This window comes from Hyperolius riggenbachi, chromosome 6, assembly GCF_040937935.1.
Source record: "Hyperolius riggenbachi isolate aHypRig1 chromosome 6, aHypRig1.pri, whole genome shotgun sequence".
NCBI lineage: Eukaryota > Metazoa > Chordata > Amphibia > Anura > Hyperoliidae > Hyperolius > Hyperolius riggenbachi.
Genome location: NC_090651.1, coordinates 93,391,870 through 93,407,735, shown reverse-complemented (window position 1 = coordinate 93,407,735; position 15,866 = coordinate 93,391,870). Strand labels below are relative to the sequence as shown.

Genomic DNA, 15,866 nt, shown 5'->3' with positions numbered 1-15,866 from the left:
CGGGCAAGTGGAGGCAAACCTCCGGGCAAGTGACCTAACCTAAATTTAAAACCTTGGGAGCAGCTAAGCAGAAAAATGTGTAACTTACATTTGGTTGAACAGCGAGGAGAACGCCAGCGCATACCACTAAGGCTGCATCTGAAATGACCACCAGCTCAGTGTGAAGCACCTAAATAGATTTTCTGCACACTTCGCATTCAATTCAGATGCAAATTTGCATCTGAATTGAATGCGAAGTGTGCAGAATATTTATTTAGGTGCTTCACACTGAGCTGGTGGTCATTTCAGATGCAGCCTTAGTGGTATGCGCTGGCGTTCTCCTCGATTGGAAACACTAATTACCTCACCTGGCATGTTTGTGGTTTTCTGCAAAACATGCACTGTTGGTAGTTGAGGACAAGGTTGAAAAGCCCTGCTGTAAGGTGTATTGGTATTTTGATCAGGAAGCATTGATCTTTTGTCTGATTAGGCCATTATCAGCATGTTTATTGTTACTCTTAGATCACCACATCTGCTCATATTTTTAAATGCTGCAGCAATCGGAATCGGGCAGGACTGGCCATTACCTGCTTTTGGTGGAGCTCACATTGGCCATAGGATGGTTGGTGTCATCTTTAATCACAAGGATGTTGCTCTGTAAGATATTAGCACACGCGTTATAAATGTAAAACATTATCTAATCTAATAATACCTGCAATAAAATCTACAAGCCTTTCAGTATTTTGTAGACCATAGACTATAAGCAAAACGGAACTGAGAGTAAAGTGAGCTGCGGCCTATAAGTCAATGAAGTGAAGACATCAAGTATATTAAAGGACCAATCAGGATGTCTGAAAAGTCAAAGGGGAGGTACATCCTACGGACAATCTTAACAGTACTAATTTCCATAATCTTAAAGTAACCCAGTGGCAGCAAGGAAAAAGAGGCAGCCATATTTATTTCCTTTTAAACATTACCATTTGATCGGCTGGCCTGCTTATCTCTTGTTTTTAGAAATGTCACACACCTGTAACAAGCATGCAGCTAGGGTGCTCAAACAGAGCATCTGATACGCATCCTTGTTCTGGGTCAGTGGCTAAAAATGTTAAGCAGATGATCAGCAGGTTAGCCAGGCAACTGATGTAGTTTAATAGCAAATAAATATGGCAGCTTCTGTATTCCTCTTGCTACAAAAACATGTGTCTGGAACTTGAATTCTTTTTGTCATGAAATCTACAGCTATTTTTGCTCAGGTTTAGTCCACTGAAACCCTCTCCAGCAGGGACGGATCAAGACCAAGTTGCGCCTTGGGCAAGGTCAGGTTTGGGCGCCTAAAGGTCAGGTTTGGGCGCCTAAACTGCCATTCATTTTGCCGCCTTTTTAAGAATTCAACAAACTGCGCCTGGGGCAAGTTACCCTCCTGCCCCCCCCCCCCCCCCAAAGATCCGTCCCTGCTCTCCAGACTGGCATTCTAGCAAGTGTGGTGTTTGCTAATGGTCAGAGCAGCTAGCTGGCAACATTTCTTGGGTTTTTCTGGTTTAGAGAAACAGATATATATCAAGAGATTAAGAAGGCTGTCACTGCTGAACATGCACATGCACTGATTTAACAATAGTCATTTGTAATGAACTATTGTTAATTAATAATCAACTTCTACCAACAGCATTTACAGCACACTTGTTTGAATCATGCATGTTTGACCTCACATGGCAAAATGCACACTATCCATTAAAGTCAATGTACCGCTTGGGAATCAGGTTTTTGCATTCGTCATCATAGACCAGAAAACCCCTGCGAATACAGAGGGACAAGTGTGTTCCCTGCCTAAGTGTTTCCAAAATCTGGGACTCACATTAACTTAAGGTGGGACACTATAGGGCTCAAGACCTCTGAGCAGAATTGACCTGTGGGAAAATATGTTCACTCCAGCTACTGATACTGCAAGAAGCATAGCAGAATGGTTTATGTGGGTTTATATGAGTAGTATAATACATTATTATAATCATTATTAATTATTATTTAGCCATCCTGCCAACATGGCTATTCAGTACCTGTGGCAAAGTGTATTCTCTGTGTTAAGCTAGTTACACACCAGGACGTTGCGTTTAGGGGACGCTATAGGGCACATAACGTGCCCCTAACGCAACGCCTGGTGCTCTCTGGTGTGGACGTCGGAGTGAGCCACGTTGTGCAGCTCACTCTGGCGTCCGTGATGCCGTGATGCGTACTCTTGGACGCATGCGGCATCACGTGGTCCCGCCTGGCCAATAGCCGCACAGAGCGGCCACTCCAGGAAGTAAACACTGCATGTCACTGAGTGCAGTGAATATTAATTAGCCATGTGCCCGGCCGCTCTTCCCTCCCCAACATGACTGAGCATGTGCAAACAGTCTAACGTGGCTTAGCCGCGTAGAACGCACAGCATGCAGCACTTTGCTGCGTTACAATGTAACGCAACGTGGGCAGTGTGAACAGCCCACTTGTGTTACATTTCTGTGCGTTGGGGGAGCGTTACAGGCTGCACTAACGTCCCTGTGTGCAAGAAGCCTAATAATATTGCTGGGATTTGTAGTTCTACAAAATTCAGCTCTGAAACAGTTGATAGGTTGCTCTGCTTTCACTTCCCCTCCTACATCTAGGTGGAGAAGCTTTTATACTGTAGAGATTGTGTAACCAATTAAAGAAAGTCTTAGCTCAGAGAACAGAGAATTTGCTAGAAACTGGGTAGAGTAAACTGATAGAAATCTGAAGAGGGGATCTTTACTCAGAGCTGCTGAGCTATCTGGAGGTGAAATATTTTCTTCACAGGCACCAGTGACTGTATCCTTTCTGAAGAAGAATGTGGCACACTGTGATAAATTAATTCACATGGCTGCTCCATTCTGCCTCATCTGAAGGACTGTGAGGAGGCTGATAGTGAATCCAGTTCATTGGTATGTCTTATTATCATCTGCCGGCATTGCAGCCCAGCAGGTTTACAGAGCCAGCTTTGAGTGAGTTATTCCTGTTGGATTGTGGCCTCCCAGGGTCTTAAGCGATGCAGCTTGTGGTTGGGACTAGAGACAAAAGCTTTCATATTAGCCTGACAGTCTGCTCGGGGGTGTCTAGGCCTATCAGAAGAGGAGCATTCATATACATCTAATAATCCAGTTTGTGTTATCTTACTGCTGCTGCTCTCCTGACTCCTGAGTAGAGATGTCCCGAATGGTTCGCCCGCGAACGGTTCCAGGCGAACTTTAAGTGGTTCGCGTTCGCCGGCGAAGGCGAACTTTGGCGGAAGTTCGATTCGCCCCATAATGCTCCATTGAGCAGAACTTTGACCCTCTACATCACAGTCAGCAGGCACATTGTCACCAATCAGACTGCACTCACTCTTGGAGCCCTACCCCCCCCCCCCCTTATAAAAGGCAAGGTTCTGCAGTCGTTTTACTCACTCGTCTGCCTACAGTAATTAGTTAAGGGACAGCTGCTGACAGACTCTGCTAGGGAGAGTTTAATTAGACTCTTGTAGGCTTGTTCCTAGCTGATTGTTATTCCCTAAATTACCCTTCTCTCCCTCCTCCCGGAGGGAGGAGGGTCTCATCTTCCAGGGAATTGTAGTATTTCAAAAGCCAGCTTACATACCGTGGCTGGGAATTGAACCCAGGCTGGGCTGGGAATTGAACCCAGGTCTCAGTGTGTGGTAGGTAACTCACTTAACCACTATACCACCAACAACACTACATGCTGAAGCCAGCCTAGCATGTACCATTATGATCAATCCAAGAGAAAAAATTAGCTTGCTTAAGGATTTGTAGCATGTCAAAAGCCAACTCACATTGGCTGGGAATTGAACCCAGGTCTCAGTGTGTGGTAGGTAACTCACTTAAGCACTATACCTCCAACAACACTACATGCTGAAGCCAGCCTAGCATGTACTATTATGATCAATCCAAGAGAAAAAATTAGCTTGCTTAAAGGAATACTAACGATGTATGCATTTATTTTTAAATGCTGTATGTTGTAGCACACATTAGGGCAAGTACTAGGAGCAATTTGATTCCTCACACAGCTGTTCCTCTCAGCTGTAAAATCCTCCGTCAGTTTTGGCGTCAGTGTTGGATACAAAATGTATCTAATACTGAGCTCCCAGAGGGCTAGACCATGTCTCTGCACAGGGGAGTTGCTATCAACTCCTCAGTTTATAGTTTAATTATCACCTTGCTGAAAGAATCTTATTGATATGGTGGTAAGGGGTTAAAAATTCTAGCAATGTGTGTTTATTATCTTTGCTTCTCTTGACTGATAAAGATACTAATAATGCTAATTGTAGACAGTGGTCTGCCCCTCTCAGCAGCTTGTAAAGTGGATGCAGCCTGGAGTGAATCACCTCAAGCAGGCAGCCAGTCTGAGTGTAAACACAGACTAGTGTTATAGCTTGTTATATTCCAGCAATATTACAGCTCATTTAGTTACCACCTCAGATCAGCCTATTTCTCCTCATGTCTGCTGCATGCTGTGACATAGTGAAATATATTTGTGAGCCGTGTGACAGAGTAACCAAGCAGCTCAGAGTCACCCAAACTACTATGAGCTGCGTGAGAAATGATTTTTTAAGCAAGGATAGCGACAGAGAGACCTGGGTGAATAAATAAAGTGCCCCTAGCACTAGTGGTAATGTGTACATTAATATAGAGTATTAAAAAAAAAAGTAGTTTCAATCGATAGTATTCCTTTAAGGATTTGTAGCATGTCAAAAGCCAACTCACATTGGCTGGGAATTGAACCCAGGTCTCAGCGTGTGGTAGGTAACTCACTTAACCACTATACCACCAACACTACATGCTGAAGCCAGCCTAGCATGTACCATTATGGTCAATCCAAGAGAAAAATTAGCTTGCTTAAGGATTTGTAGCATGTCAAAAGCCAACTCACATTGGCTGGGAATTGAACCCAGGTCTCAGTGTGTGGTAGGTAAATCACTTAACCACTATACAACCAACAACACTACATGCTGAAGCCAGCCTAGCATGTACCATTATGATCAATCCAAGAGAAGAATTAGCTTGCTTAAGGATTTGTAGCATGTCAAAAGCCAACTCACATTGGCTGGGAATTGAACCCAGGTCTCAGTGTGTGGTAGGTAACTCACTTAACCACTATACAACCAACAACACTACATGCTGAAGCCAGCCTAGCATGTACCATTATGATCAATCCAAGAGAATAGCCAAATCCAGATTTTTTTCTGGGACCTTTGATGTGTATTACACTCAACCATGTCTTCCTCCAGGTATTACACCCCTTGAAACATCTTTTCTAGCATTTTTCCAGTCAGCAGAAATTTTTTAAATTTTTAAGTTTGCCTCCCCATTGAAGTCTATTGCGGTTTGCGAAAGTTCGCGCGAACCGAACCTTCCACGTAAGTTCGCGAAAAATCGGATGTTCGCGTCATCTCTACTCCTGAGTGAAGCTTTCCCTTACACCTTTGTGGATTACAAATACTGTTTTATATATGAGCTCCAACTGCCGGCCTACTACTTAGATTAACAATGGCCAGTGACAGTGTTAGGGGGATTTAGCTTAAATGTTTGTCTGAGTTTAATTATAGCAGACTGTTTATACATTTGTCATTTAAAGTGCACTTAATGATTTACTATGATTTTTGGGGGGATTTGACATCTCTGGATTTTCTGGTGCTTCTTTGGGCCAAACCCTTCCCAGAGCCTTTGGGGGTGTCATTCTCTACTGCATCCCTTTGCAAGCAACTATTGGTATTCCATTATTGCCATAACTGTGAGCTCAGATGCTATGACCTATCTGTTGGAACACATTGCTAAAAGGTAAATTGTTAATTTTATGTTTATTACTGGGTCTCCGAATCCAATAAAACTGTTTAGCATTATACTGCTGGTTTATGTGTATAACTAGAGGTTGTGGGTGTCACCAGAGTTGGACAAGAGCAGGACCCATCTAACACAGCTACACCTATTGGTGGGTTACATTTATTTTGTGTATTTTTGTAGTGAGGGCATCTTTTAGATCTGCAGTGCTATACAGAATATAGACAGACATGTCAGTGTCGTAGAGTCATAGTCATATGTCCCTATTGTAGACATAGGCCATGGGGGGGGGGGGGGGGGGGGTTTACAAATTAACTGTATGTTTTGGGGATATGGGAGGAAACCAGATTGTTCAGAGAAAACCCACACAGACATGGGGACAACATACAAACTCATGCAGAATGCAGATAGTATCCTGTCCTAGGGACCCTGTAAATTGTGCTATCCAATATGCTACTGTGCCAGCCATTTTGGAAAACATCATAGCATACATTGATGCTGACTGTATAGATGTTGAGTACATCGTTTTTCAATCTACAGTTGGCACTTAGACACAGCAAAAATGTGATGTTGCTATACGATCAAGCAAAGCTTGTGAAAGAAGAGGTTATGGCAATATTACACCTACTGTACCTCCACCCTAGCCATCATAGAACACTTCCCGGTTTTCTCCTTTAATAGTGAATAATTCCAGTAACCACACAGCTGTATAATAACACCTAATTATAGCCTGCAGGCTCTGTCTGGTTATCAGATAGTGTCTCACCTCAGTTACCTGATAAAACTAGAACACACCTTGTATTTACGGAGCAGAGATGAGTGATTCATGATTTGTTCAGTGTCTGTTCCGTCGCGTGGTACAACCACAATTCCAAACTCACCCACGATCACCTCCATCTGCAGGAACACAAACAGACACAGGAAGGCATAAGGGACAGCAAACACTTGACATAACACAGGAAGCCAAATATATCACATAAGGGAATGAAGGAAGAAGGGATCCTTGACAACAGTAGGAACAATACTCACATCTGACTCATTCCAAAGGCCAGGGATACAAAATGACTCAAGCAGGTCACTACCACACAGGAGCAAGATCCGTAGCTCTGGGTAGGAAGGACAGCAAGTACGTGAGAGAGAGGACAAGTCACTGCAGCATAGTACAGAAAATCTGTCAGGTCACAAACAAGACCAAACTGATAATATTGCCCAAAAATGCCATATAAAACATTATTTTTGAGGCTCTGGTGGGCCGGTGGTCAGAGGAGGGTTAATAGTGATTTGCATTTAATCTGGTCCTATCCTTCTACACCAGCACTTTCTCTAGTTATGTTCTCAGCAGGAGAAGCACCGTTACATTTATCAGGGATGTCAAAGTAGAAGTTACATCGTGGTCTGGATTTCCTGTATTCCTCATTTAAGTTGCTTATTCAATAATACTTCAGCAACTCCCAATATTGTCTGACAAAGGGTTCCAAACTTGACGATTTACAATAAAATCATTCCAGGTCAGAGAGATCTCAAATGTTCCCCCCATGATGCAGCCCCGAAGGATAGAGCTGTAGACTTTCTGACACGTACTGAATGCCGAGACCACCTAAGTAAGACCCTTGACTGTTCCTGACTCAAACCATTTGCCCTCTGGCAATAGACATTGTTCCATAAAAGTTGTTCAGAAGTGAAATGTAAGAGCTTACACTGGTTACAGTGGCTCTACGACGGTTCTTTCCTCTTCTCTTCTCTCTTTTCCTCCTCCTCACCCCACTTTTAAAATAGCTTACAAAATGCTAGTGATTGCGATTCCTAGTGGGTCCCAGGCCTAAGAGAACACATCTTTCCTGGAATCCTTATAAATATTTAACTGATATGGTTCTTCTCCCTCCTTTCAATACTCAAGGGCTTGTCCATCAAGCCTGGTGTTCTCTGATATGTCTGATATCTTCACTTAGTTTTGAGCTATTTTGATTTAACAATAAATATCCACCAACTGCTTCAACTTCAAAGTCCTCATAGGTTGTTTAGCCAATGCATTCTTGCCTATTGGGAATTTTGGGACTCAACCCGCTGACAGCTATGAGATTTCAGTCTGATCACTTTTCATGACATGGCAGGTTCAGTTTAGAGACAGATGGACTGATTTAATAAAAAGGATGTGCAGCGAAGGGATTACTAATTTTTTCCTTTCTGTAATTCTCCCGCACATGACTGGATGTTTGGAGCGAATACAGCTTCTCATTAAGGCCTTCATTGCACATGTCCTACAGTGAGTCAACCTCAGAGAGTATTGCCTCACATGGCCAGCTATTGGTACTTACCTATCTCTTCATACCTCATCACTGTGCCCAAGTTAGCATTCTCATCTGGCAAAGCAGAAAAGAAAATAGATCAAAGATTATTATGCTACATTATTTACAAGGCTTTATTTTAATATTCATACATGATTTCATGGGGCATATATTCTGGATCAGGAACTCATTAATAGGAGTCTATGCAGATCACGCACACACGCATGCATGTACACACACACAAACACACACACCATGCACCTGAAGAAAATGTATAACTGAGGGAACTATCCAAATTTTAGTAATAAATTACCAACCAAATATTGTTCTCATATACACTTGTGTGAAAAAGTATGAGCCTACTTCCAGATTTCCTCTTTTGTAACTATTTCTGATTTTCAAACAGATTTGGCTTGACAAGGCAAACAGTTAACCGACTCCCATATCATCCATGTGAAAAAGTACCCGTCCTTTAAACTCAATACTTGGTTGCGCCACCTTGAGCAGCAGCAACTGTAATCAAGAACTTCCACTCTTATTTACAGAATTGTTTTAATGCAGCCACATTGAAGAGTTTTTGATTATTAATTGCTCATTAAGGTCTTGCCACAACATCTCAAATTAAAACTTGAGACTAGAACTTTGACTAGGCTGCAAAATCTTTAATATTTTTCCCAGCCATTAAAGGGTAAATTTGCTGTTGTGCTTTGGACTGCTCTGGTCCTGTTGCATAATCCAATTTTGTTTGAGCTTCAGATCATGGACTGATTACTGAACATTCTTTTTCCGTACTTTGTGGTACAAAGCTGAATTTGTGTTTCCCTGAATTATGGCAAGTTGCCCAGTCCTTAAAGCCTCAATGCACTTGCACATCATCATACTAGCACCACCATGTTTGACTCTGGGCATGTTGTTTTTACGTTGGTAATCTGTTAGCTTTATGCCAGATGCAACGGGACTCAAATCTTCCAAAAAGTTCCAGTCCTGACTTATCAGTTCACGGTACATAATCCCAAAAGTTTTGGAGTAAACCAAGGGAAACCTCAAAAAGATCAGTTCTCTAATCACAGCACCCACTTATAGCACAATGAGTTATGATTGGCCAAATAGTGTGGGTGCAATTTAATACCACCTACTGGAAACCTAGCAATCTGAGAGGGTGCCATACAACCAATCATGTTAGCTGATTTTCCCTATCAGGATTCCTGCTTGGTCCCCTAAAGTAGACAAGCTCTGGAATTTTGAGGGACAATGTTAAGACAAGCCTGTATGTTCCTCTTGTTTAACAGTGTTTTTGACACTGCAGTACTCCTACAGGCATTATTATTGACCAGCGTCTTACCAACGGTGGAATCAAGAACAATGACATAAAATTAGTTCCTTAGATAGGCATTGGGGTTCTTTTATGACTTCCTAGATAAGTTTTCTTTGCACTTTACTTTGGAATTTTCTTTTTTAGGACAGCCACTATTGCAGGTTTTCTCCATTTGAAGATGATGCTATACGTGAAGTACTGGGGTTTTGGAGTTTACTTCGTCACACTTTCCTGGTTGATACACCTCAGTAACTTTACTGTTTTAGGTCTTCTGAAATTACTTTTATACGAAGTACAGTTTGCTGCTTGTTAAGATCTTTCACGCAACTTCACCTTGCTGGAACAGTTACACTTGAATGAGGTATAGCTTCAATAGGGCTGGCAGCAATCAAGCTAAGGTGTGTCTAACACCTGGTACACACCATGCAATTTCCCATCAGATCAGTGGGTTTAAATTATAATTTCCAACAGATCCAATCAGGTTCCAATCCATTATCCATTTGATTTTGTACAGAAGTGATCAGAAAATCGATCGGAAAATTGGTTGGATACCTGATCGGACCTGTCAGAAATGATCAATTGGACCCAACAATTTAATGGGAAATTGCATGGTGTGTACCAGGCATAAGTCTAATATTACCAGTTCCTGAAATTTTGAACTTTGGTTGATTAACAAAAGGAGATGTATGTTAGGTTTCATCATGGTAGTACTGGGCACCATCATGAAAAAAAGCGGCGGCTTTGACAGCGCTGCACTTAGGGAAGACAATGCAACAATAAGCAATGACACACACAGACAGGTCACATATTACAAGACATGGTCAATATACAGGTAAGAGTCATGGGGCTTGATTCACTAAAACGAATAGCATGCCTTATCAGAGTGAACATACCTTATTAGAGTTATCATGCCTTATCAGCGTAGCATAGCGAGCGCTACAAGCGTATTCCTGCTAATTGGCAATGACGAGAGCTCCACTCATCCTGCACTGAGCACCTGCGGGTCAAAGAAAATATACCCGCTCTTTGATTGGCCCAATAGGCTGCCTGTCAAGTTTCCTGTCAAGTGACAGGTAGCCTATTGGGCCAATCAAAGTGCAGGGATAATGTCCTTTAAAGTGATTGGACCTGCAGGGGCTCAGAGCAGGACGAGTGGAGCTCTCGTCATTGCCAATTAGCAGGCATAAGTTTATAGTGCTCGCTATGCTACTCTGATAAGGCGTGGTGACTGATAGGACATGGCAACTCTGATAAAGCATGTTATTTGTCTTAGTGAATCAAGCCCATAGCATCCATCATGTGGCACAGTCGTAAAACACAGGGGAGGAGGGCCCTGTCATCAGTGTAACAATCTGAGGGGAAGCACATAGGATGGAAGGGATGGCATGTGTATTCTGAAGAGGGCTCTAGGATGCAACATACATCTCGTACCATGGAAGACTCTCCCCACTATCACACAATGATCAATATATTAAGAAACCACAAAATGTAATCCAGTATGACACTTTCAAGGGAACCTGAAGTGAGAGGAATATGAAGGATGTCACCTTCAGTCCCTTATAAACAATGTCACCTGCCTGTCTTTTGTGTTGATTCTCTCTAATATATTAAACATGGGTAAAACAGGGGTAATATACCAAAAATGCACAATCGAAGTGCAGTGGGAGCAATGTGTGCTTTCCCACTGTGGGAAAAAAAAATAGCGGCACTGCTGCTTCTGTGTTTCCATGGACTCCAGCGTAACCCCTGCCTAAGTCACTGGTCCAGAATGAGCATGTAGATCAGAAGCTTTGACTGGTCAGACTCCACTGGCTGCATACTCGTTGTAGTTGTGTGACTCCTAAAATTCCTAAAGCCAAAAGCTCAGCGTGACAGCCAGGTAACTGGCATGGTTTATAACAGAAGATGGCAGCCTCCATACTCCTCTCACTTCTGGTTCCCTTTAATTATTACAATATTATATCTTTTTATACATGGATTATACATTCACATAAAAGTAACAATTATCATACTCATTTGTCCCTAATATGTAGGGATGGTCGGAAGAGCCAATTTCCGATTCCACGGAAAATCCGCATTCCGCCATTGCCAATTACCGCTACCGATTCCGCTTTCCGCTACCAATTTCCACATTCAGATGCGGATTTCCGCAGGAAATCATAGATATTTCCGCCCATTTTAAAAACATCGATTTTCTTAAAAACTATAAGGTCTTTCTGAAAACTTTTTTTCATCTTATTTACAAGATTCTGTTTAATAAACCCTGAAAATTTGGTGTTTCTAGGACTTACGGGGGCTTTGCTATTAACCGTTAAAGTTGGCGGATTTTTACTGTAATGTAAAATGCAGAAAATCCGCATTATCCGATACGCAGTAATTTTAAGCCAATCAGAAGACGCAGAATGAATGAGCCAATCAGAGAATGCAGAAATTTCCGCCTAAATCCCCATTCTCTGATTGGTTTATTCATTCTGAGTCTTCTAATTGGCTTAAAATTACCGCATATCGGACAATGCGGATTTTCTGCATTTTACATTACAGTAAAAATCCGCCAACTTTAGTGGTTAATAGCAAAGCCCCCGTAAGTCCTAGAAACACCAAATTTTCAGGGTTTATGAAACAGAATATTGTGAACAAGATGAAAAAAAGTTTTCAAAAAGAGCTTATAGTTTTTGAGAAAATTGATGTTAAATTCGGCTGAAATTTCCGTGATTTCCGGTGGAAATCCACGAACATCCGCCTACCGCACTTATATTACCGATTTCCGTATTCCGATGCGGAAATGTAATTTCCAACCGGAAATGCGAAAATTGCATTTCCGCGGAATATGAATGAGCATCCCTACTAATGTGTTCTGAAAGTGCTGAAGATCCTAAGCTATTTTTGTTGCAATAGCTGACCTGACATGTTATCTACACATTTATGCTTACCTACAAATGTGACGCGCTGCAGATTGGGGCGGACACAGCACATGCGACTCAGTCCCTCACCGACTTTCCCCAGAATCCTCACTGAGAAAAGAACAAGATAAATACTAAAATCTAATTTGATGCTACATGCACTAAGCCTGTTCATGTTTAATATACACCTGCCACAAACCCAAGTAATGAACTGAACTTATGATGAAATTCAGTGTGTGTTGCAGTGCCACCACGAGTTGGGCACCAGGTGGTGTCGATAGTAAAAATTTTAGTAATTTAAATTATTGTTATGTTACTACACACTTACCCTTGGATGACACATCACCCTTTCTTACGCAAACACTCCCCTCCTAGTCAAGACAAGACAAATAACATGTATATTGCGCTTTTCTCCTGGTGGACTCAAAGCGCCAAAGCTGCAGCCATTAGGATGTGCTTTATAGGCAGTAGCAGTGTTAGGGAGTCTTGCCCAAGGTCTCCTCACTGAATAGGTGCTGGCTTACTTAAAGTGAATCTCCAGACTAAAAATTGACTCAGCAACACTGGAGAGGCCTGGTGTTTCTTTAACTGTTTCACAGCATCAGAACTTTTTTTCCCTTATACAAGCCTCATTTTTAGCTGCACAGAAAAAAACTGCCCGGGCATTTTCCCCCTAATGTTGTGCAAAGCATGATGGGATTTCTGATGTTGTTGTTCTCGTTCTGCTGTTTTGGGGCAATTTTTTTTTTATATTTTGAATTTGACATTTGAAGCCTAGCACGTGCAGCTGGGAGGGGTGATCAGGACACAGGACAGTTGGAACTCTGTCTCCTGCTCCCTGTCACCTCCTTTCAACCAAAAAGATGGCTTCCCCCATGACAAAGATGGCAGCCCCCATGAATCACAAACATTTGCCTGTTCTTTTAAAACGCGGTGGATAAGAGATTATATTACCTATCTATTCTAATTAACATAACTAATGTAACTTAATGACAGGATGTTTGTTTAGGCCGAAGTTCCCCTTTAACGGAAAGAACCGAGATTTGAACCCAGGTCTCCTGTGTCAGAGGCAGAGTTTCACCTAGTGCCTAACAATAACACCCTCTCCCACTCCTAGTGCCTATCAGTAACCCTGGTTAACAAACTACCCCTATTTGCAGCCAATCGTCTAACCACAGGGGCGTAGAAATAGGGGGTGCAGAGATAACGACCACATCAGGGCCCTGAAGGACCCTCCCTGTAGTTGACACTGTAGTTGCCATTGGCAGGTTTTGGCACGCCTATCAATTGTTATGTATAGAGTGCTTGGGGGGCCCCATTGTAAAACTTGCATCAGGGCCCACAGCTCCTTAGCTATGCCACTGTCTACCCATTAGATGATTGGTTCCTCTAAAGACCAGAGCTATACTTTCCCTATTCTGCACTGCACATACAGTGATTTTCTCACAGTAATCATGTTGTCAGGAACCAATGAAATTAGCTCTTGGCTGAAGTGCAGAAGTTCTGCTGCCACTGAGACAGCAGAGCAAGCAGGTGCAGCGATTGAACAGCGGCAAGGACAGCGTGAGTGCTGGGTGGTGGTGAATAGTTGGAAACTACGTCCAGTCAGAGCCACACAGCCATCAGCAGGATGTAGATTCCAATTACGTTGGTCTGCAAAAGATTAAGAGATCTGGGCTGATGATGTATTATACAAATTTTGCCTTTTGTGTACAGGTTTTGTCCCACAATGTTGTTTAGCCATCAGCCTAACCCTGGTCACTCTAGCATGAATGGTCATAATTGTTCTCTGCCTCCTGCTCATTGACCCTTCTTCTCCCATGTATTGCCGCGTGCAGGTGCTAGCCAAAATCCAACTATCATCATAGAAAGTAGACATGCAGAAATATGAGGCTTCGATACTATGTATCTTTTGGAGAGAGTAGAGGAGATGAATAGTAAACCTCGGCCAATAGGTGTATATCGTCACAATCCCTGAGAAAGTCCAGGTTGGCTGCTTGCTATTATACTGAGCAGAGTCTGGAAAATCGTTATCTATAGTTGTCTATGGAGCAATCTATAAAGGGTAGTCAGTTTGCTTGTCTGAATCAAAACTTGCTGTCCCACCCTTCATATTCTATGTGTAATTGAAGCTCTATTTTTTTTCTGCCATTAACTACCTCCTCCAACACTCACATCATATATAGTGACCATCTGTCTTTTCACTATTACTGCACTACAGACATACAGAAAGTAACAATATGTTACTTTTTCCTAACACATGTAGTGGTATATATCAGCAATGCCATTTAAAGTACACATGAAGTGGGAGGGATATAGAGACTGCCATATTTATTTCCTTTCAAACAATACCAGTTACCTGCCAGTCCTGCTGATCTCTTTGGGTGAAGTAGTATCTGGATCACATAGTCATACTTCAGTCAGAGCACCTGATCTGCTGCATGCTTTTTCAGGATCTAAGGCTAAAGTATTAGAGGCAGAGGATCAGCAGCACAGCCAGGCAACTGGCATTATTTAAAAGAAAATAAATATAGCAGCCTCATTATTCCTCTCACTTTAGGTGGCCTTTACATAATAATATCAACTCAGCTTGAATGTACGGACATTGCTTGATTGAACCATGTTATATTGCTTGTTACGTTGCGTCCAAGATAGAATTTGACTGGTCGATTTTCAAGCAGCATACGTTTGTAAACAAAACTTGGATATCCCTGCATCAACTCCGAATTATTTGCATATCGCTGACCAACCCGAGTGATGGAGACAGGGCTCAGTAATTGTGACGTGGGTGTAGGGTTCTGCTTTAATTACAGCAATGGTGTTTTCAGTATTCCCAGGTAGGAGCACATTTGTGTTCATTTAATTTTAAACAACTTATGCTAGTTATTTTACCTGTGATGCTGTGAAAGCAGCTTAAAAATAAACACACGTGGTATCACTGAGGATCACAGCTAGAAAACACACATCTACTCTAGAAAATAAAATTTGGTTTCACAGTTTACTGGCCATGTTTGAATATTTTTTTGCAAGTAATTATTTTACTTTATAAATGGTTGTGACTGCGTCTATTTGCAGTTTTCTAATTTTTCAAAACATGCTCTTTCTATCCCTGAAGTCATGCTCATGTGACTGCCCCAACCCCTATCTAAAGTGTATCACCTGCCACAAAGATAGAAAAGAATCATTAACTCTCTGCACTCAAAATACATGCTCACAATAGGCTGGTTCACTGACAACAATAAAGGCTACTGAGGTTTGACAAATTAAAGGATTGAAGTTTCCAGAAATTACTGCAGTATCTTTATAACTCAGCCAGTTCACCCCTTTGTGGTTTCCATTAGGTTCCAGAAAGATAAGCATAGCTTCCTTTGTTTATGCAAAGTTAATTAGAGGCAAAGTACATACATTATTTGTTATAGGTTAAAAAATAAAACCACCTATTAATAGAGTGATGAGAAGATCTCTTAAACTGTGTCCACATATGCAGAAATGTGTGGGCACTGAAAGATCAGTACAGTTATTATTGTTTTTTGTTTTTGTTTTTTTGCTTTTAGCTTTAAAGGTT

General features: G+C 41.9%; 1 protein-coding gene across 3 annotated transcripts in view; it reads right to left on the bottom strand.

Moving 5' to 3' along the window:
- Nucleotides 1–15,866, bottom strand: part of NMNAT2 (nicotinamide nucleotide adenylyltransferase 2) — a 182,891-nt gene that overhangs the window by 9,258 nt on the left and 157,767 nt on the right. For all 3 annotated transcript variants that reach the window (XM_068239673.1, XM_068239674.1, XM_068239675.1), the window contains 5 exons: nucleotides 12,332–12,412; nucleotides 8,117–8,161; nucleotides 6,831–6,907; nucleotides 6,597–6,698; nucleotides 567–634 (listed from right to left, as the gene is read on the bottom strand). In XM_068239673.1, coding sequence (XP_068095774.1) covers nucleotides 567–634; nucleotides 6,597–6,698; nucleotides 6,831–6,907; nucleotides 8,117–8,161; nucleotides 12,332–12,412 — 373 coding nt within the window. The remainder of the gene's footprint in view (nucleotides 1–566; nucleotides 635–6,596; nucleotides 6,699–6,830; nucleotides 6,908–8,116; nucleotides 8,162–12,331; nucleotides 12,413–15,866) is intronic.